The sequence below is a fragment of the Babylonia areolata genome, chromosome 26 (genome assembly GCF_041734735.1).
Source record: "Babylonia areolata isolate BAREFJ2019XMU chromosome 26, ASM4173473v1, whole genome shotgun sequence".
Taxonomy (NCBI): Eukaryota; Metazoa; Mollusca; class Gastropoda; order Neogastropoda; family Buccinidae; genus Babylonia; species Babylonia areolata.
In genome coordinates, this window is record NC_134901.1 from 17,878,802 (window position 1) to 17,902,531 (window position 23,730).

General features: G+C 42.2%; 2 protein-coding genes across 5 annotated transcripts in view; one reads left to right on the forward strand and one right to left on the reverse strand.

The window, feature by feature from the left end:
- LOC143300397 (uncharacterized) overlaps window positions 1-3,183 on the forward strand; it is a 10,277-nt gene extending 7,094 nt beyond the window's left edge. The window contains exons 4-5 of one of the 2 annotated variants that reach the window (XR_013057640.1): window positions 1,288-1,951; window positions 2,134-3,183. Coding sequence is in view for 1 of the 2 variants with exons in the window: in XM_076614031.1 (XP_076470146.1) it covers window positions 1,288-1,509 (222 nt within the window). In the remaining variant the exon portion in view is untranslated. Of the gene's footprint in view, window positions 1-1,287 lie in introns of both variants that reach the window. The other variant, XM_076614031.1, reaches the window with a different exon arrangement.
- The window catches only part of LOC143300396 (putative ATP-dependent RNA helicase DHX35), a 141,991-nt gene that overhangs the window by 36,590 nt on the left and 81,671 nt on the right, over window positions 1-23,730 (reverse strand). For 2 of the 3 annotated variants that reach the window (XM_076614029.1, XM_076614028.1), the window contains exon 24: window positions 23,481-23,592. In XM_076614029.1, the coding sequence (XP_076470144.1) occupies window positions 23,481-23,592 (112 nt within the window). Of the gene's footprint in view, window positions 1-18,841; window positions 19,169-23,480; window positions 23,593-23,730 lie in introns of those variants that run through there. The other variant, XM_076614030.1, reaches the window with a different exon arrangement.

Sequence of the window (23,730 nt, forward strand, 5' to 3'; positions counted from 1 at the left end):
AGTCCCCCTTATTTTAATAAAAATATTTCCTTTATCATCGGAGTTGGTTTCTTGTCTTTTCCCAATGCAAATCTTAGAGAAAAATCAGAGAGAGAGAGAGAGACAGAGAGAGAGAAGAGAGAGACACAGAGAGAGAGAGAGAGAGAGAGAGAGAGAGAGAAAGGGAAGGGGGGGGGGGGGGGGTTACGACAACGACGACCATGATAATGACCATGGCGTTAGTGAAGACATGTACAGTAATGACACTGAAACACAACTATTTATTGTATTTCACATAAGATATCTGGTTCACCGCAATGCATCGACCTCAAATTCAACTTCAGAAATCAATAGCAAACAAAGAATTTCAGGGAATGTGAATAACACAAACAGAAATATAATGTGACATACTATAATATGACTTGAACCCGAAGCTCTCCTGGATATTGGGAATAACCAAAATGATTCAACTTTCTACATAAATGTGACAGCAAAAAAAAACAAACAAACAAACAAAAAAAAACAAAAAAAAACGTGTTTCACAATGCTTTACCCCCAGGTAGGGCGCGTGAAAACTGAACCAAATAGTTTGATATTTGTTGCGAGGCAACCTTCTCTGTCACATTTATTTAGAATTTTCTTCAGTTCAAGCTTGCTCACTTGTTCATCTGTTTGCGTCAGCATCATTTTGTATGCAAGACTGCACTGAAAAATAGATTCTCGGTATCATAGAAGATACTTAGAACATGAAAATATTTTATAAAAAAAAAAACACACAAAAAAACAACCCCCCCAAAAAAAAAACAACAAAAAAACAAAACAACAACAAACAAAACAACAACAAAAACAAAACAAAACAGTGAAAGAAGACCAAATCAACCAACCAAGGAAACACACATAAGGAAACACACACATACTTTCTCTCTCTCTCTCTCTGACATGCACATACGTTCACACTTTTTAAAACCAGTACTGTGCCATCATCTTCACCGTCTATTGCTGATGTCTTCGCTGACGCCACTGTCATTATCATGATCGTCGTTGTCGTTTCCCCCATTTCTTGTTTCTTTTTCTCTCTCTGATTTTACCCTTAGATTTGCACTGGCAAAAGACAGGAAACAAAACTCCAACGACAAAGGAAATACTTTTGAAGAAATTAAAGGGGACTGCCAACGATTTCTTACACATTGAGAGAAAACGTTGGAGGGGAACGACCACGATTTTTCTCAATCCCACGATTTTTCTCAAAGTGAGAGAAATCGTAGGATTACGAGAAATCGTGGGCTTACACCCCCTTTTCCTCACCAGGCTGTCAAGGAGCAATCTGAGGGACATCACTCCGCCGCTCGTCACTCCCTGATTAAGGCCCGTGTTTTGCTCGGCGCGGCTTTGATGCTGGGCACAGTGACGTGGATCGCCATTGGTTACCGTGTGTTGGAAAGGACCAGTCAACGTACAAGTTCAAAAGGTCTCTCCTCTGCTGTCGAAAACATTACACATGCCACTTTATCAGAGCACTTGATGATGTGAGGGAAAGAGGGAGGGAGGGTGAGAGAGAGAGAGAGAGAGAGAGAGAGAGAGAGAGAGATTGCGGATGCGGATGCGGATGTCTTATTCAAAGGGCATTAGCCATGTTTTAATTCATTTAAGTAAAGAGAAAGCGCATGTTTCACGTGACAAGCGTCTCGGGAGACAATTGAGCTGGCGCTCTGGATGGCGACTGACACAACGTCGGGTGTGGCTGGACTGACCAATGCAGGAGTGATAGTCCCTCGATCCACTGACTGTCTGTCTGTCTGGGTTTGGATCTGTCTCCTCAGTCCCTTTGTGTCGGAACCTGCTGGACGAGCGTCTCTTCTCACTTGGGGAGGCCATTCTGCACCATCTGCCTGGATCCAAGCCGACCGTTTTGAGGTGACAGCTTCCCAGGTCGACGCCCAAGGAAGGTTTTCAGACAAAGCGTGTCTCGGAGGTACAATACATTATACAATAATTATTAGAGTGCTGGTAGTTTTGTTGCCTTCACATCCTGAAGCACACACACACACACACACACACACACACACAGAGGGTTGGGAGAGGAAGAGTGAGGGAGAGAGAACGAATGAGGGAGCATGTACAGGGAGTCTTTAATTATGTTGCCCTTTTTTCCAGACCAAGACCGTAGGCGTCCGTATCTGTCTGGCCTGGTTGCCGCCGAGATGATTATTAATTTGAAAGGAAACAAATACGCTCATCAGTCAATGAAGAAAATGGGTTTCCACGATTTGTAATCCTTCGTGCTCCGATCTCACGGTGAGCGCGGTTTCGATTCTTTCCTCTCCGACTTCCATCCGTAAGGTAAAGATTTGGCACGAGTCGCCGTCTGAGCCATCAGCGTCCCCGATCAGTGGACTTCATCACATTACCCATCTTGCTGATGTTTGCACAACATGCTGCTTTTCTGGGTCGAGCCGACTGACAGCTGCCACGTGGCGCTAATGAATCACGAAGCTTAGTGCACCATTCCCCTCTCCTTTGAGTCATTTGCTAAGTGCACCATTCCCCTCTCCTTTGAGTCATTTGTGTAGGCCAGGATGACTGTGATCCCCGTGCCACCAGCTTTATCATTATATTATTTGGGGATAGAGAGTTGTCAATAAATAGAAAGGAAATAATGTTTAATGACGTTCGGTCTTCGTCTTGAGAGGCTTTTCTGTTTTGTCATGTATTGTATTGTATTTCTCTTTTTGTCACAACAGATCTCTCTGTGTGAAATTTGGGCTGCTCTCCCCAGGGTGAGCGCGTCGCTACACTACAGCACCACCCATTTTTCTGTATTTTTTTTCCTGCATGCAGTTTTATTTGTTTTTCCTATCGAAGTGGATTTTTCTATAGAATTTTGCCAGAAACAACCCTTTTGTTGTCGTGGGTTCTTTTACATGCGTTAAGTGCATGCTGCACACGGGACCTCGGTTTATCGTCTCATCCGAATGACTAGCGTCCAGAACACCACTCAAGGTCTAGTGGAGGGGGAGAAAATATTGGTGACTGAGCCGTGATTCGATCCAGCGCGCTCAGATCCTCTCGCTTCCTATGCGGAAGCGTTACCTCTAGGCCATCACTCCACTCCACTGTGTTCTTGTAGTTGTGGAGGGTGTGCATGTTTACTTGGACGAGGTTAACAAATTTTGATAAAAAAAAAAAAATCTGTCGCACTGCCTATAATACCGCGAGACTGCGGTTGTGAAAGACAAAGAGAGGTTGGGATCAACGGAGAGAGAGAGAGAGAAAGAGGGAGAGAGAGAAAGCGAGAGAGAGAGAGAGAGAGAGAGAGAGGGAGGGGGGGCGTGGGGGAGGGGGTCACTGAACACTGAATGACAAGAAATGTACACGCGAGATGCTGAGACCATCAACATTTTATTACTATGAACAACCCACCAACACTATGAAAAAACAACAACCGCATGTGACTGTCACACAATACAGGAATGAGCAGACATGTACAGCAGATAACAAAACAACTTAATGCTTAAACCATATAAAAGAGAACGACAGACTGATATGATTAAAAACAAAAGACATTTAAAAGTGGGGTTCAAAGAGAGAGAGAGAGAGAGAGAGAGATTCGTGTCCTGCACCAAACAAAAACAGCCGTTTCAAAGGTGAAAGCATGTCAGACACAAAAATAATGATCATCTAACATCATTAACTAAATTCCAATACAACCTTTAAGGCCAAATTAATGTACTTACCAAAAGTCGACAACATGCAAACTCCAGAACAACAACAAAGAAATACCTACAGAATAAAAGATAACAAGTTTGAGTAAACCAACGCCTTTATCAAATCAATTAAAACAAAAAAAATGTTTCATTGAAGAATTCTTCCAAAAGGAGTCGGGATTCTCTTCACCAAAATTTTCCATGCATTTTGCACATCTGCAAATTTCTCTGCATACTTCTTCTCAACATCGATTTTCTTCCTTTTTCCACTTTTTTTTCTTTCGTTTTGATCCTTACCCCAAAGACATCACATAATTACAATAATAACATTAACGCAAACATAAAAATCGCCATCATATATTAGTCATTCAATTACGTGAACAAAAGAAAAAAGCGAAATATATAGGATACACTGATGAATAAATAAACAAATACATAAATAATGATGATAGAAAGAGACTTATAATTCTGTTCCCTTTTCTCTCTTCGTCTTTTTTTTTCTTTTTTTTTTTTTTTTTTCTTTTTTTGGTCTTTCCTTCTTTCTTTTCCATTTTGTGTATTTTGAAAAAATTATTTACACGAAACTGTGGTATGAAGGACAAAAGTGATACTATCTGTTATTACACATATCCAAGAACATTAAAGACAGCACGGGAAAAGGAAAAAAAAAGTCATATATATCCAAGCATATTAACGACACAGCTCGGACGAAGGATAAATAAAACACCAATATACTGTATGACTTTGACATCGTAGCAGTTTTGACATAATAAAAATATAAGGGATACTAACAAGCCATCGAAAAAAACAACAACAACAAAACACACACACACACACACACACACAAAGAGAAAAAACAAAATTGAATACAGACGAAGGGCAAACACACAAAAGAAAACAAGAAAATAATCATAATGTCTTAAGGTACACATATTCGAACGCACTTGAAGAAATTAATTACTAACTGAACATATTTACAAATCTCATGATTTTAGGCAAGTATTTTACTATATAAGGTGGATGCGACATAAAACAAATATGTCAGTAATTAACTAATGTTATGGGATCGATTCAATGAGTGGTTTGTAATGGAACCAATTACAGGTAAAATCTTCGTACAGCATGTTTTGCGATGTATTCATCGGTTTAGTATTTGGCAAATTACTCTGACTAATTTTTCACAACTTCGAACATCAGTCGAGAACCATATGCCAAGTAGTTTTAACTTCATGAAGTTCCATCCCATTTTGAGACAGGGCATATATTCATTAGCTGATCGGTGGGGTTTTTTTTTGTTTTTTTTTTTCAATGCCTAATCAAACAGAAGTTTTTGGGTGTTTTTTTTTTCACAGTTCGTGTTTAATCCTGAAATCGCACCAAATGTATCTAAAACTCTTACGGTTTCTTGATACTTGGTCACGGTTTTGAAGTTGTGTATCACCAGCAAACTGAGCTATTGTATGTCCAATCTCATATGCATAAATGCCATAAATACCACCCAAAGTGGAAATCAGTTCTGAAGGTTAGAAATTAATTCAAGACTGTTTTTTGATGCTTCTTCTAATTCATTATGGAAAACGGCAATACCTGGGCCTGGATTCATTATTCACACTATAACAGCATAATTCATGTATCAAAATGCGCCCTTCAGGCTTGTGGTGCGGTGTCATTTTTTTCATATCTTGGGATTTACCACCAAGGGTCCCTTTTATTTCCCTGTAGATTATTATCCCTTGCTACTGGCCCCAACAGGCCGTGTCTGCTATTTTTCCATTTGCAGATTTCACGAAAACGTCAAGACTATCGTTTTATCTAAAATCACTGCTTTTTTTTGCTTTTTTTTGGCTCAGGTTTTGTTTTGTTTTTTGTTGTTGTTTTTTGTTTTTTTTTTTTCAAAGACATAGTGGTGGGAATTTCCCTTTGCTTGAGTAAAGTGTTTCTCTCCGGTCGGCAATCTGGACCAGGTAACAAACCTGATGAGCACTACACAGTAATACTACTACTAATAATATGGAGGCTTTTTAGCGCGGTTCCCATTTTTCAAAAGCAGGCTCACCGTGCTTTACAGTAAAAAAAAAAATTTTTAAAAAAAGAAACCCCAACAGATGGGTAACATTTTAAAAAATGATAATGAATATGACATGAAACGATTCACCACCCACATAATTTCATTCACAGCACAAAAAAGGCACATCACACACGCAGACACACACCACCAATAAATCTACCTAAAAGCTAAAAACAAAAACGTTACAGAGAATCAACAGAGATAACAATGTAAAACTGACATGAACACATAAAATGAAATTCATCTACTCGAGTAAAATCACAGACACTTCGCGCAAAAGTAACCAATTCAAACAGTGCGAAACATCTTTCACTTGCTGTGCATACCAGCCACGGACTTAAATAGAAATTCTGTTTGTAACCTCCTCTTCGGAGGAAAAAACCACAATAGATAACATGAGCATGAAATCCCACTCCCACCCAAAGCTCAAATAAGTTTTTAAGGTTAAAACGAAAACCAAGACTCTTTTCCCCCGCTTCTTCACTTTTGTTTGGGTTTGGAGTTATTATTCACACGGTATATACCTGTGCTGCCATTTCTTAACACATCAAATTAATGGGGGGCTCTTTTGTGTGAAGCGTATAATTTTAAAGTTTTGAATTCACAAGTGAATGAATACAAGGATCTATCACATTAACGTCAGTTAGGGAGCCACGATAGTGTAATGGGTAAGACAGTTTCTTCTCACCCGAACAAGCGGGGTTCGAATCTGCCGTTAGGACTTATTTTTTCTTTTTTCCTTTTTCTTTTAACCTAAAGCATAATAATAATAATAATGGTATTTATATAGCACTGAATCTTGTGCACAGACAAATCAAAGCGCTTTCGCACCAGTCATTCTCACGCACGCATAACTCTAAAACTGGAGAAACTGAAGACAAGGAAGAGGCAGGGAAGGAAGGCTATTTTGGGAAGAGGTGGGTTTTAAGGCCAAACTTGAAAGAGCTGAGTGTGGAGACTTGACGAAGCGAAAGAGGAAGTTCATCCCAATTGCAAGGTCCAGAGACAGAGAAAGAACGGCGGCCAACAGTCGAGAGTTTAAATCTGGGTATGCGTAAATAGAGTGGATCCGAAGCTGATCGTAGTGAGCGAGATGGAGTGTAGAGGTAAAGGCAGCCACAGAGATAGGAAGGGGCTGATTTGTGAATACATTTGTAGCATAGAGTGCTGATCTTGTACTTTATTCGGTGTGAGACAGGGAGCCAGTGGAGATGTTGCAAAAGAGGAGTGATGTGCTCAGATCTTTTCTTTCTGAGGACGAGTCGGGCAGCAGAGTTTTGTATGCGCTGAAGGGACTGAATGGATGAAGCAGGCAAACCAGACAACAGAGTTACAGTAGTCAAGGCGAGAGAGAATGAGAAAAACGACAAGTCTAGATGTTGCGTCAATGGACAGATATTTCCGGACGGAACTGATGCGCCGCAGTTGACAGTAGCAGGATAGACATGTCTGACTGATAAATTTTTGCATGGACAGTGTGTTGTCAAGGACAACGCCGACGTTCCCGACTGAACTGGAAAGAGGGATGCATGTACTGCCAAGTTTAATTGTGTCAGTTGCGAAGCTTTATAATAACAAATATAGAACACATTTTAACGATTAGATTTTTTTAAAGTGTATCACAAGTGAGTCTTGAAGGCCTTGCCTCTCTTGTTTGTTTTTTGTTTGATTTTTGCCGCCGGTGCCCCCTGATTTCTGTAAAAATTAAACGATGCGCGCACCCATCACACACCAACACGCAAGTGCCGCAATCCGCGCGCGCGCACACAGACATGTTCGAGATCATATGTATACGCAAAGGTACAAGCTAACACCCACACACACCCAACACACAGATACACACACACACACACACATGCACACAACTATATGCATACACAAAACTATGGGCTAACACACACACACAAACACTCACATGTACGCAATAATGCATACACAGACGTACTGGTTAAAGACTCCCCCCCCCTCCCAGACACACTCACAAGTACAGACAGACACACTTAATTATGTTCGTAATCATATGTTTACACTGGGGTACATGTTAACACACACATACACACACGCGTGTACGCAATAATATGTATACAAAGAAGCACACACACACACACGCGCGCGCGCGCACAGACACACACACACACACATATATATATAACGACAGATCTTTTATAACGACCGATTAGAAAAGAACAGCAACAAGAAACAAACACAAAACAAAACAAAAAAGAGAAAGATTACATGATTATATTTTCATTAGAAAAAAAGTATGTCCATTTCAAATACATGGTCTCGAAGAAATTAACAACCAACCCCCCACCACCCCCTCCCCAAAAAACAAAAAACAAGAACAACAAGAGAGGCAAGGCTTTCAAGACTCACTTGTGACTGAGAGTAAAACACACAAGCTTTTTATGTACTGAGTATAATTTCAAAATGTTATGTTTAAGATGAGAAAGATCAGTTTAAAGCAAATTAAGTCCCCTAGCGCTAGCATTAATTAGAGTAATTTCCCTTTTTTACTATCTGCACCAAAACGTTTGCAAAATAAATAAAACTTCCATGCTTAGCAAAAGAAGTTCCTGTTTGAACAAAAAATGATAATAATGACTGCTCTTGTTGTTGGGTCAGAATATCAGATCAAAGTGCCAAATTTAGAGAATACAAAAAATATAAATATAACAGTAAATGCAGTTTGCATATAATTAGGCTTCATTATTTATTTTTTTGTGCCCATCCCATAGGTGCAATATTGTTTTAAACAAGATGACTGGAAAGAATTTTTCCTACTTTTATGCCTAATTTGGTGTCAACTGACAAAGTATTTGCAGAGAAAATGTCAATGTTAAAGTTTACCACGGACACACAGACACAGACACAGACACACACACACAGACAACCGAACACCGGGTTAAAACATAGACTCACTTTGTTTACACAAGTGAGTCAAAAACACAAAAAAAACCCACCCACCTTCAACAGCAGTCGGCACAGCATGGGGCGTGGGATGGGGTGGCAGAACCCCAACTGACAACAAAACACAGATACCAACGAACTAAGAAGACGAATGCATAGAAATCACACAAAACTGATCCTTGTCTGCCACTACTGCCAAGCTACACTTGTGAGCACAGGTACAACACTCACCTGCTCCCTTGCGAGCCAAGAAGAAGACTCGTCACAATAATTAGTGTCCAGCTCATCAAGCACTTATAGGGTATTACAACAGTCCGACTCCACCCACGCTTATACATCCACCCCCCCCACCCCCACCCCCCACCTGTCCTCTCTCTCATCTAACCAACACGAAATGTTTTTTTCTTTCGGTGAGGATAAGCCGCTGAAATCGATAACTCATCACGGAATGTACCTCTCTTTGCTCCCATTTTGTTCTCCGACTTTACAATCTCTCAAGGACTGTTTCTTATTTTGCTCCCCTCTCTCCCCCCCCCCCCCCCCCCCTCCCTTCCTCCACCTCCACACCACGAGCATTTTATTCAAAGTCTTAAATGGTAATTTACATAAATAAAAGTCATGAAGATGACTGAATACTTTTAAGAGACAGAATTGATCAGAACTCCCAACAACAAAACGTTTTTATTAATGGATAAATATTTCGGGCTTGGCTTATTCTTCCAATCAGTCCTTGCTAATCTCAGTAAATCAACTGCAACGAGTACACACATGAATGATGGGAGAAAATGAAAAATCCGTGCAAATAGACAAGTGGATAGAGGTGGGAAGATGAGAACATAAGAAATGTTCTGTACGTCGTCTCGGTTTTTCCGGGATGAAAATGACTAAATAAACAGAAGCACACACACACACACACACAGAGACTCAAACGCCTGCCATTCGTAGTCCTTCGCCGCGGGGTTTTTTTCAGGAAAGCTAACCTTTGCATTTCAAAGGCTGGCGCATCACGTGGAGTTGCTTCCCTTGGAGAAAGAAAGGGAGAGAGAGAGTGTTTGTGCGTGCATGCGCGCGTGTTGCCACGCATCGATATTGCTTTTATAGCCGAAACTTGGAAAGAAAATATTGTTTCGCCTGAAGTATAAAACAGAGACCTTGACAAGGACACTGCTGTATATACGAAGCTTTCTGAGAATACGGACAAAAAACAACACACACAAACGAGCAATGAATATACTAAGTGATATACAGACAATTAAGGCATTCAGTTTCCACATATTTTCGAAATGAAAAAAGAGAAGTCCTTTACAACTTAAGAATTGCACCTTTCTTCATAGTATTCAATAACATGATAAAATATGTTAGGTTTAATGTCGAAACGTTTTGCTGTATCACTTATTTTTTACCCATGAATTCCATCATCTCATATGCGAGTGACATACGGTTCCAATTTCTCTCGAAGTTCCCCCAAATTCGTGGATGGAAAAGAACGCGAAGCGCGGGAGACAATAAAATCAATTCAATTCATGTTCCTTATAGCCTGGTCGAAGACAAGGGCCATATCTGGGGTTGAAAGCGCGCCATAAAAAAACAAGACAACCATCCCTATATCTGAAGGCAAAAAAACCTATTAAAAAAAACAAAACAACCCCCCCCTCCCCACCAAAACAACAACACAACCAAAAAACAACAAAACAAACAAACAACAATAAACGAAACTGTTCCTTGACATAAAAAACAAAACAAAAACAACAGGCAAAAACAAAACAAAAACCAAACACAACAAAACATTAAATCACGTGAAACATTTATATTCCACACCACAAAACTCTTCTACATCAAATGTATGTAGAGCCCAAGCTGGCGGTCCAAACCATTCTGTTTGATTAACTGACCGCAGACTAAAAGAATACAACAAAGACAAACAAAAAACAACAACAACAAAAAGTGTACACAAACCCTACCTTCACACACACACACGCACACACACTGAGAGAGAAAGCATTGCCATCGAAAAAACAAACAAAACAAACAAACAAATAAAAAAACAATTAAAAAAACAAAACAACCCCCCCCCCGCCTCCCCCCCCCCCCCACACACACACAAGAACATGAAAGAAGAAAAAAAAAGAAAAGAACGGTCTAATGACCATACTGGCCACTACGGCTTTCAAAATCAAACGACAGCGACATAAAAAAAAAAAATAAAATAAAAAAGAAGAAGAAGAAGAATTAAAGTAAAAGTTACTTAACAAAACCTCGGATGAGTGAGACTTTTCAATCCGAGTGACCACGCTTTTGTGAATATTTCGCCATGTGGGGTTAAAATCGAGTAATTTTCTGGATTCATGTCTCCTACCTTTCAACTAACTGCCTTCCGGTTTCATTTATACAACTCGCGGCTTTAACAATCTTCCCCTTTTAACACACATGAACAAGACTTAGCAGAACAAAACAACTGATTACACACACACACACACACACACACACACACACACACACACACACACGAACGTACACACATATACGCACAACGATATATCATGCGTGAAAACGCACGAAACAAACATAGAAACCGACTGTGATTATGTAGACGAAGAGAAAATATCTTTTCATTTATTCATTTTGTTTCATATGTCAGGAACACACAGACAATACCGGTTTGTGACATAAAGTCATTTTCTTAAAGGTCAAGAACCAATGCCCTAAATAAATGACGATGAAAACTACAGGAATTATATACCGAGCTCCGCTTTGATGATCCCATCTTAACGGTGTCCGTACATAACTCTTACTTTACTAACAGCACATTGGTGCTCAATGTAACTAATATTACTACACAACCCATTTAAAAAATACAACATGACTGAAAACAATATCAACGATTAAACATAATTACGTATACCATATCTAGAAGTTGTAGAGATATATGATCACAGTGGCGACGGAAGCAAATTTGCATTGGAGGGGGTGGGGGGAAGAGTTTGAGGGGTGGGGGTAAGGCAGACTAATTAATGTTAATTTAAAACTTACTTCGTCCACATTAATATGTACATGCTCGAACTAAAACCATTGTCATAAAAGGTGCAATCGTTTCCAACATATATTTCTTGTCAGGCAAAAATGTAGTTATGGCAGTGACATCAGACAGATGGTCAGTCAGCCAGGAATAAACAGACGGACTGGACACCACGGAAAAACAAACGAATAGTCATACCTCTTGACTTCATCGGTCCTTGCTGTCCTTGCCAAAGAATTTCTGTCGCTTTTCATTCACACCAACGAACTCTCTGGCAACTGCTGCCAAGTCAAGACTGTCCACTTTCTCCTTAAAGACGTGCATGATCAAGCAGTGGTTTAACCGTTTTTGGGTCATGGAAGTTCTAAGATATGTCTTCACTCGTTTGAGTGCTGAGAAGCTCCTCTCAGCGGTGGCAGTGGTGACAGGGATGGTTAGGTACAATATCAGCAGTGTGTCCACCTCACTCAACATTCTCCGGACTGTGCCTGACTTGCTCATTTCTGAGCACAATGCTCTGATGATGGAGTCGGCTCTCTGGGTTGTTGGTGATTTTTCCAATGCGTCTGGGACCATTCTTAACTGAGTTTCTAGTCGCGAAAAGTCGATATCAGCACTGTATGTCCTACGAAGAGATTCTGGAATGTGGCATTTCCCTGAAGCTGCTTGGAGAAGAACAGCTTCCATCTGTCTGGGTACATCAAAACTTTTTTGGTGAAACCTTCTCTTGATGTTCTCAATGACGGTATCTAGAGTTTCATAGTATTGCCGTCTGAAGTATGAAGCTACATCAGAGAACTGATGAGCCTGCGAGCCATCATCAAGTTTTTAGGGTATACATTGTTGTCTGGGAAGGTGCGGTTCATCACAAACATCTTTAGTTTTTTCCTTGGATGCCTGGAAGACAGTTTCAAAGGCATCATCCGTACGCATTTTCTGAACAGTCTTAACACAGATATCTGATGCAACGGATGCATCATCACAGGAGGTAGATTCCTTCTGCAGGGATACAGGCAGCTCTTCTGTGATGCCGAATACTTCTTCAGCAAGACAGAGACCAAAGAAAGTCGAGAACTGTTGCATAAAAGCTAAGAGCCCTGATGCTCGCCTGGCATACTCATCATTGCCGTCAGCAACTATCTCGAGTGTTTCCTGGAGAGTATCGTAGTTTTGAAGAATGGCCTTGATGGCTTTGCCTCTCACCGTCCATCGTGTTGGACACAATGGCTTGATGCTCGGTGCCACTGTTCCTGACTCTTTCTGTATTTTTTCCAACAGGACCTGACGCTTTGGTGACAGAGTTATCAATTGATTCACTTCCATAGTGAAATCCAGGGCGTCTCTGATAACTCTAATTTTTCTCAATGCTTCCTGCAACACCAGATTAAGGCAGTGAGCCAAGCAATGAACAGAAATTGCTGCTGGGACTTAGTTTTGGAATCTTGTGGCCACTCCAGATATGTGACCCTGAAAATTGGCTGCACCGTCGTAGGCCTGACCTCTGCATTTTTCCAAAGGAATATTCAGTCTAAGGAGACAGTCTTTCAGCGTACAGAATATTGTGTGTGGTATTGTCTAGCTGGACGAGTCCAAGTGGCTGTCCCAAGACTTCATTATCTTGCGTCACCCACCGTATGCAGATGACTAGTTGCTCGCGGTTACCAACATCTCTGGTTTCATCCGCCATCACCGCAAAGAACTGTGCCTCCCTGATATCAGCCAAAACTGAGCGCAGGATATTGACAGCCATCTTCTTCTTCCTCGTTCGCCTCTCGTTAGATGAGTAGCCCAGTGTCCTCGATGAAGGCTGCCGTCCGTCGCAGCTCCTCCAGGGTGCCGTACAGCTTGGCTTCCACTGCTGTCGTTGGCCAGTACTTCCTCCTGGATGCTGCATGCGTCGTACAGTCTTGAAGGATGTGGTCGGTTGTCATTGGTCCCTCACCACAAGGGCACTCTCCACTCTGTACCAATGCCAAATTTTGTGTGCATGTGGAGGAGCAGGCAGCTGTGTCCAGTCCTCAGGCGGAAGATCTTGACCTGTTCCCGTCGTTCCAGCAAATGGTATCTGTCTTCTGGGTAATATTTGGGGTGCTGGAGGCGCCACTTTATTCCTTGCTGTGCCTTGATGATTGTCTTGATTTCATCGTATGACACCAGTTTGTTGGCCTGCTCCTTCTGTGCACCGTCTTTTGCCAGAAAGCCCGTTTTTTCATTGCCTCTGATGCCATAGTGTGCTGGTACCCATTGTATCACCACTTTCTCCACTCTGGCACTCAGGGCAACAAGGGCTGAAGTGAGATGGTTCTGTTCTTTGCAGCTGGAGTTCTTGAGGGCTTGGAGCATGGAGAGAGCGTCTGAGAACACCACCACCTGCTCTGTTGTTCTTGTGGAGTTCTGCGAGACTGTTGTGGCTGCCTCACAGAGGGCTTCTCGCTCAGCTCAGAAGTTGGTGGAGTATTTTCCTGTTGAGATTGCAATTTCTTCATCTCCGTCTTTGTATCGGAGGAAGATTCCAGCTCCACCATCCCTCGTTGCTTCTGTGGCGGAGCCATCTGTAAAGACATGGGTCCAGTCTTCCTGGGGGTACTGGTTGCAGATGTACTCCATGGCCAGGGCCTTCCTTTGAGTGACTGTGTTCCTCTCTTCTCCACTCTGGAAATGCTGGTGACGACTGTTGGGAACACCCGCCTCTTCCAAGATGGGTGGGTGACATTTGCCGGGATAGGCTTTGCTTCGTGTTCCATCAAGACTGGGGTTTGTCTTTCGAGGCGTCTTGGCTGGTGGATGAAGCTGCCTCTTTTCAGCTGGTTCTTGGTGGGTCTGCTCATTCTGTTGTTCACTGGATGGTTTTCAAGGCGTTTGAATTTTGCTGCCTGGATGAGGATCTTTGTGTACCTTCTGTCCTCCAATGACTGTAGACCAGTGGTCTCCTCCATCTTCAGGATTGGGGTGGATCTCATGGCGCCAGTTATGACACGCTGAGCTTGGTTCTGTATCTTGTTGAGATGGTCGAGGTTAAGACTTTGCAGCTGATGCCCATGCTGATGTCCCGTACTCAACTACAGGTCGGACACTCCCCGTATAGTCTCTCTTTAGGATACGTTCATCAGCCCCCCAGCCCGTCTCTGCAAGTTTTTTCATGATCGCCAGTCTCAGCTTGGCCCTGCTACAGCATCTGGTGATCTGCTGTTTCCAAGTGAACCTGCGGTCAAAGGTCACTCCCAGGAAGGTAGGTGTGGGTTCCTCTGCAAGCCTTTGGTTGTTCAGTGTCAACTTCGCCTCTTGCTTCTTGCTGGATAGGCTGAAGACTGTGATTGATTATTTGCAGTATTTCATTGGTAATATCAGATGACAAATAATCTGAGTTCTGTATCCATTCGTGCTCTGAGAAACAGACCTTTAAACACTGGCGTAGGTTTCCTTCTTCCATGGTGTGTCCTCGGAGAGGTAGAGCCTGTCGCAAAAGAAACATCATGCTCTTTAGCTGATTTATGAAACTTTTGCGACGTTGTTCTTGTTCAGCCTGGTTTTGAGTGACGACCATAGTATACACCGAAGTTCCTGATCGTTTGCCTCTTTGTTCATTGATGGCATCATGGTGAGCAGAAGATTGTTCATGTTGCTTTAATTTTTCTTTTGCTTTTTCCAGTTTCAAAAACCAGTGGATACAAACGCTGGATCGGTTTTACTACTCTTCCCTGAAGACTTAATGCACATATAACAGTATACTTTAAAGTCCGAAGTGCACAGGTGTAACCATGGATATGCCTGGAATCATGTCGACTGAAAACTGCTGGTCCCCAACGGCTGGATCAGTTTGGCTGGTGGTGCAGGCATTGGGACCTTCACTGACGGCCTCTATCACCTGCGGGTCATCACTGGCTGAACTGTCAGCATCACGGACAGGGCTGTGGGCACAGTTTGTAATGGTCTCCTCTGGCAGTTCTGTTTCACCACTGCCAGCAGACACATAATTTTCAAGACCGCCAATGTCACGTGGTGGTTCAGAAACAATATTTCTGATGGGGTGTAGTCCACACTAACAAAATGTTCCTGTGCTATTTGCCCTAGGAGAAGAGGGGGCAATGGACTTTCTGTCTCACCAGCCAAAACTTTAGTCATTAGATACCCAAGGCTTGAACTTTGTAGGCGACTCCTAACAACATGAATGTCTCTTCCAATTATTTTCGGGGTAGCCTGAACAGTGACAGCATCAGCAAATATACCACTCTTAGCAATATTTTGCAAGTGCTCTTCGGTCGCATGTGGTTTGAGGGGATCTCCATCTGGGAGATTTCGCAGAAATGTGTGCACTTCCTTCCGCAAATGCAAATGATTAGTCTCCTGAAGGCCAAGACGTTTCTGTTGATCCTGGACACTATGGAAGAAGCAGTTTCCGTCTGCTGCAACATCAGTCCTGATCTTCATTCCTAGACTTTGCAGATTCTGATGTAGCCTTTCTCTATGGGCAGCTTCATCCTGTCTTCTTGAGGCAGCTTCTTCGGCAGAAACAACAAGGGCCCATACAACAGAATCTGAAAGAAATGTTAATTTTCAGTGGCTAAACGTGTGCGTGTGTGTGTATGCGTGCGTGCATGCTTGCCTCTGTGTGTGTGTGTGTATGTGTGTGTGTGTGTGCATTTTAAATAGTAATAAATTTGATTTAGAATGGTGAATGTTGACATGTGCACGCACACATAAACACACAACACGCGTATGTGCGTTAGTGGCTCTGTGTGTGTGTGTGTGTGTGTGTGTGTGTGTGTGTGTGTGTGAGAGAGCTAGCTGGTAAGAGGTAGATTCGCATATGAATCATTTGTTATAAGATCGCCTAGTTTCATTCGAAATGAATATTTTAAAACATCGAGAGGCAGATAGTGCATTTGAAATTCTCTCTCTCTCTCAGTGACGGCTGCAGATCACACCAAAGTCATCAACTGACCAAGAGCAATGACCTAAAATTGTGTAGCTCCCCGACACGAAAAAAAAAAAGAATGTGTTTGAACAACAACAACAAAAACAACAAACAATTGACAAACTATGCAATAACACAATAAAAAAAAAATTAAAAAAAGCATCCAAAGTTTCAGTCTATCGACATTTTTCAAGGATAATAAATTTTTGTTTTAAAAAGTTTTATAAAAGCGCAGTTTATGTACTAAAAACAAAAATTGTGCTTAACTTCAGATATAACATTTCGAAACGACAATGGCAATTCTCTTATCATGGTTTCTTCTTCAATTGAAAAACAGTCGTAAAAAAAAACTATAAAAATATAATATAATTTATAAGAATAAAACAACAACAACAACAAAAAACAAACAAACAAACGAGGCAAAACAATCTTCTTCTTCGTTCGCAGGCTGCAACTCCTACGTTCAGGAACGAGAGGGCTTTTACGTGCATGACCGTTTTTGCCACGCCATGTAGGCAGCCATACTCCGTTTTATGGGACAGCAAAACAATCATTAAAAAAAAAAATTCATAATAGCAAGATACACGGAATAATGTATGCATGCACAAAACGTAATGATATGCATTAATCTTATGCAAAATACAAAAAAGCCATGAGTAAACAATGAGGAGGGGCGGGGGTTGGGGGGGGGGGGGTTGGGGGTGCAGCAGAGACACAGACAGACAGACAGAGAGAGAGAGAGAGAAAGAGAGAGAGAGAGAATGACAGACAGAAAGAAAGACAGCCAGGCGAACAGACAGAAACTAAAATAAAAGATCCCTCTTTGCCTTAACTTGGCCGAAAGCGTGTTCCGTTAATTTAGCTGACGTAATCAAACGACCTTCACATTCGTCGACATCTTTGATGGGCCGTTCGTGCCGACCCGCATGCTGTTGTGGCTTTTTATTTTTTAACCTCCGGACAAAGCATTGGCAAACTTTGCCACTTTATACTCCCCCCCCCCCCCCCCCCCCCCCCCCCCGCAATATCTATTTATTTCATTGTTTGCTTGATCACATATTTACCTTATCACATATTTCCTTATGGGGCTTATTTACCTCAAGCGGTGATTGTATTCGTGTAGGCCTTTGCATGCGAGTGTGTGTGTGTGTGTTTTGGGCGGGGGTGCGTGCGTGCGTGTGAGTGAGTTTGTGTGTTTGCGTGTGGGTGCGTGTGTACCGTGTGTAAACGCAAACGGATGTCTCTGGGTAACTGTACGTGAACAAGCAAGAACATAATTGTGTGCGCGTGTTTGGTTGAGAAACACACACATACACACACACACACACAGAAAGAGAGAGAGAGAGAGGAGATAGAGAGAATGAAAGAATAAGAGAACCAGCCAGAGAAAGCCATGTCAAGACACCAAATACAAACACAGTCACACATGCATTTATATATACATACAAGTTTTATTTCATTCAACAATCTCAATACGTCCAAATAACATAAACCACACAGACATATACACACAACAACAGCAAAAACAAACAACGAAGCCACATTGCCGACACACGCACACACACACACATATCCATCCTTGCTCCTCCTCTTCTCCTCCCCAATCCCTTTTGAACACGAACGTACCACCTACTGGACTGTGCAGAGGGAGGGACCAGGGACAGAGGGACTGTCAGCCCACGGTTTCTCGCAATCCCACGATATCTATCTCTATCTTTACGAGAAACCGTGGGATTGCGAGAAAGTGTGGTCGTTCCCGTCCTACATCTTCAATCAATTGCTGGGAAAACGTGTGAGGCGCCCCACGCTTTCTAACATATTGTGGGTTAATAGATAAACAAAAATAAACATTTATGAAGAAAGTGGAATCATTTCGATGTTTTTCCCAACATCCCTCAAGAAGATCTGGGTCAAGTCTTGGTATACATTTATGTTTGAGTTATACACATTGTCTTCATTTTGCTGTTTGCTGGTGATTCCGATGTTGAATTTGCGGTCGAGGCATTGCAAAGATGCGTCCAAAGCGAAAAAAAAAAAATGAAAAGAATAAAAGATATGTCAGATTCAGTGTCATCACTGTCGATGTCTTCGCTAATGCAATTGTCATTATCATGACCGTCGATGTCGTCGCCCCCTCTTTCTCTTTTCTTTTCTCTCTTTCATTTTTTCTAAGATTTGTATTGGGAAAAGACAAGATACCAACCCCGATGATAAAGGATTTTTTTCTATTTTATTTTATTTAAAATAAAAAAAAAAATATATATATATATATAAAAGGGACTTCCAAAGCTTTCTCAAAATTGAGGAAAAGCGTGGGAGGGGACGACCACACTTTCTCACATTCCCACGCTTTCTCGTCAAGAGAAAGAAAGCGTGGGATTTCGAGAAAGCGTGGACACAATGGGGCTCCAGTCACGTATGGGAGTTTTACAACAACCTGTTAGTTTTCACCCTAAAAGTCAAGTTTCTCTTTTTACTGTTGGAGTGGTCCGTGGTGGTGTTCTCTGGTGCAGCAGGTCTTTTGGGGGGGACTCGCGTCACTCCAGACGATTCCTCTTGGCCGCCAGTTCCCGTGCCTGTTAAAATAGTCACAACAAATGACAGTGCTGGCTGTCCGTCGCTCACTCTAAGCTTCTCACGCACTAGGGCGTCGAGGCGACATTTTTTATTTGTTTTGTTTTGTTTTCAGAGCCGAGCGTCGGCTGCGGGGCGTTTTTACACTCGGACTAATGAACAGATTCATATTTATATTCATCTATATATAAATCCGCGGTTTACCCTGTCGCCACGAGTGAACTGCAGCAGCCGAAGCTTCGCCCGCGCTTCCTCGCCCAGTGTAGTGCAGGCTTCACAAACTGAATGTCCACCGAATGGATGGTAACACGAATGGCAGACACAAAGATGGTCACAGCAAAAAGAGGAGTCAGCACAAGTGGCAGCTGTAATGCTAACAGTTGTAGTATGATGGTGATAGTAGCACCAGTAGCAGTATTGCGACAGAAGGGATAATTGTGGTTCAAAGGGAATGTTCAAGAGCAGAAGCAGGATAAAGACAATATTAGCAGTAGCAGCAGCAGCAACAGCAATAGTTACAACAGTAATGGTAGTGACACAAACAGGATTAGCGTAAGATATCTAGCAGCAAAATAATAGTTTAACACTGTCTGTGTGTCAACTGTGGGTTTGATTTTTATCTACTTGTTTGTTTATTCATTTTGTCTCCTGGCAACACAACCTAGTTATTATTTTTTTCCACAGCACTGAATTTGACTCCAGTACAACAGGGGCATGACAATGACAGTCATATAGGTTCTGTCTCTGACTGTATTCAGGTTATTATCAAACCACTTTTCATCTGTCATGTGCTTTTAGTTATAGATTAGTTACTCAATGTATGACAGCAGGGTAACATTGTAACTGATAGCAGGGTAACTCAGAAATAATGGATCTCGAAAACCATGATCGTGAAAGTAAAATAAATTTCAGTTTCAGTTTCTCACGGAATCATCACTGCGATCGGACAAATCCATATACGCCACACTACATCTGCAAGCAGATGCCTGACAGCAACAGGCCTTTTGCCAGAAGACAACACTTTTGTTGCCATGGGTTCTTTTTCAGTGCGCTAAATGCGTGCTGCACATGGGACTTCGGTTTATCGTCTCATCCAAATGACTAAGACGCTTTGTTCGATTTTCCAGTCGTATTGGGAGAAAGGGATTCGAGCCCTGACCCTCAAGGACACAGTATTGGCAGATAAGTGTCCTTACCATTCAGCCACCTTGCTCCAGGTAAGGAAGAAAGTAGTGAAAGTAAGAAAAAATGACAGATTTCCATGAAGTGCAATAAGTCATTTAACTTCAGCAAAGAAATTGGCAGGGGTCACATGATCTCTAGAATCATGCAGGGCAGAAGAAATAACTCCGAAAGCCCTGTTGTGATCATACATTTCCAGTATGCTGTACTGTTAAAGACTAGTCTCAGACTCCTTTTTTGCAATCTGCACACACACACACACACACACACACACACACACACTACTCCACCCCTCCCCTTCCCTCCACACACACACACACAAATATGGTTTTCGCAGGGTCTTCCGATTTTTTTTTTAATTTGGTTGTGATGCAAAATTAAAAACAAACAAACACAGATTGGCCTGCTGACATGGAAACATTATTACATTAAGTTTAATTAGCCACTTCTTCATTAATACACCTTTTTGTAATGATTTCAATGGAAAAAAGAAATGAACAGTTGCTGCAATGGGCGATCCTAATGGCAAAGAAGCAAAGAACTAAAAGGTTGCCTTGGCGAGTGATAATTGGTTGACCCGTTTTCGTGCTTAACAAACAGAAAAGAAGTCATTAACAAACACAAAAAGAAGATATTAACAAACACAAAAGAAGACATCTTTCTGTCTCTCTAACTTTGACTGGTTTGGAATCCGTTTTTAGTTCTCTTATTCGCAATACGTATAGTTAAAAGAAAAGTTTCTTTTAAGCATAGTTGTTGTTTTTAAGCGAGTCCTCCGTGCGGCTTCCCACCCCACCTCCCCCAGCTGGATGCAGACATTGTGATGGGCTGCACGACAGAAAACGATAGATTTGTCTTCAAGGAGAAGGGGAATGGTACAGAGTTCTGGCTATCAGCGGATAAAAGTGTGAGTGGCGCAGCAGTGGCGACAGGGTGCATTCACTTACACACTTTTTAAAAAGTATACTTCTACCTCTAAATGCACTGGTGATTTCCAATCAGATCAATAAAGGTGTATTGTATTGTATTGTATTGTATTTGAACTGTATCTGATCGAAAGGAACGGTTCAGTCGATTTATCGAGTAAACCCGCTCAATGTAACTGAGAACCGACAGAAACAAATTAATAATATAATCATGCTGTGTTCACTGTCTTCTCAGGAATTCTGATAGCTAAGGTGGGCGAATGAGCCTTTAGTTTCACAAAGCCCAGCATAAGACTATTACATTTTTTTCCAAAAGCTCACCCCGTCACCTATTTCCATGTTCTGTTGGTGCCGTTTGCTGTGGATGCTGCGTTTAAAAAGAACAATAATCAGTTTTTTTAAACGGAGACATGTCACATGTTTTACCGGTTCTGAAGTTTCCCGAAGGCAGTCAATAAAACTCAGAATTCATATCCAAACAGAAGACAGCTCAAAATTTGCAATGAATAATAGAAGATTGATACTGAAGCTCCATGTAATGTATTCCACATCCACTTATTACTAGTAAGCGACAAAATCTCTAAGTTCCTTTCCCTTTTTTATGATCAGCTGGGTGCATGGTGGTGTTTGTTAAGGTCGAGAGACGAAGAGGGAAAGGAGATGGGTAGGGCTTGCCCAATTTTTGCTTGATGATTACCTGTGTGTGCAGTGCATATTTTTTCCAATGTAGAACAGCAGTATATTTATTATAGTAAATGTATCTCCGTTCGCTTCTGTTCTGTTTTTCCCCATCTCTATTCGTAGACTGCTACTGTATCAAATATAATCATTCTGTATTTCCTGATCTTGCCCAATCTTTCATTTTCTTATAACACTTGTTTTGTCAAAGTGATCAGATGCTGGTGAAATAAACAATTCCTTTCGGGCATCGTTTTCCTTCATTATTGCAACTGAACCTCCAAGGGAAGCGGTATAAGCAGCAATAGCAGCAACAGCAGGAGGACGAAGATGAGCGAAAGATGAAAAACGATAACTTTTCTGCTGCTGCTGTTGTTGCTATTGATAACGATAAAAAAGAAGAACAAGACAGAAAAATGGAAAGTAATTTAAGGAAGATGAAGGAAGAAGAGGAAAAACATCAAGGAGAGTGAGAATCCCCCCTCCCGCCAACCCCCCCCCCCAAAAAAAAAACAACAAAAACAAACAAAACACACACACACACACACACACACACACACACACACACACACACACACACAATCGAATAGGACATACAGACAGGAAGGAAGGGAGGAATGAAGAAAGGATGAAGAGCAGAGGACATACAGACAGGGAGGAAGGGAGGAAGGAAGGAATGAAGGAAGAGCAGAGGACACAGACAGGAAGGGAGGAAGGTAGGAATGAAGGAAGAGCAGAGGACACAGACAGGAAGGGAGGAAGGTAGGAATAAAGGAAGAGCAGAGGACATACAGACAGGGAGGAAGGAAGGATGAAAGAAGAGCAGAGGACATACAGACAGGGAGGAAGGGAGGAAGGAAGGAAGGAAGGAAGGAAGAGCAGAGGACACAGACAGGAAGGGAGGAAGGTAGGAATGAAGGAAGAACAGAGGACATACAGACAGGAAGGAAGGGAGGAAGGAGGGAAGGATGAAGAGCAGAGGACATACAGACAGGGAGGAAGGGAGGAATGAAGGAAGAGCAGAGGACACAGACAGGAAGGGAGGAAGGAAGGAATGAAGGAAGAGCAGAGGACATACAGACAGGAAGGAAGGGAGGAAGGATGAAGAGCAGAGGACATACAGACAGGGAGGAAGGAAGGAATGAAGGAAGAGCAGAAGACACAGACAGGAAGGGAGGAAGGTAGGAATGAAAGAAGAGCAGAGAACATACAGACAGGAAGGAAGGGAGGAAGGACGGAATGAAGGAACAGCATAGGACATACAGACAGGGAGGAAGGTAGGCAGAGTAGAGGACATACAGACAGTGAGGGAGGGAGAAAGGAAGGAGGGAAAAACAGAGGACAAAGAGACAGGGAGGTAGGAAGAGCAGAGGACAAAGAGACAGGGAGGTAGGAAGAGCAGAGGACAAAGAGACAGGGAGGGAGGGAGGGAGAAAGAGCAGAGGACATACAAACAGGGATGGAGGAAGGAAGGAGGGAAGGAAGACATGAAGAGCTGAGGACAGACGGACAGAAGCAGTCCACTGACCGTGCCGAACTGATAGAAGTGGGGGGCCAGCTCACACAGCCAGTCCGGTTCGATGACCGTCACGTCGCGCATGTACTCTTTGTTGGTGTGCACCACTTCGTTGAACACCAGCCTGTCACACACACACACATAGACACACACATAGACACACACACACACACACACACACGCGCGCGCGCGACGCGCTCACACAAACATGCATGCACACATGCACGGACGCACACACGTGTACACACAGGTGTACACACAC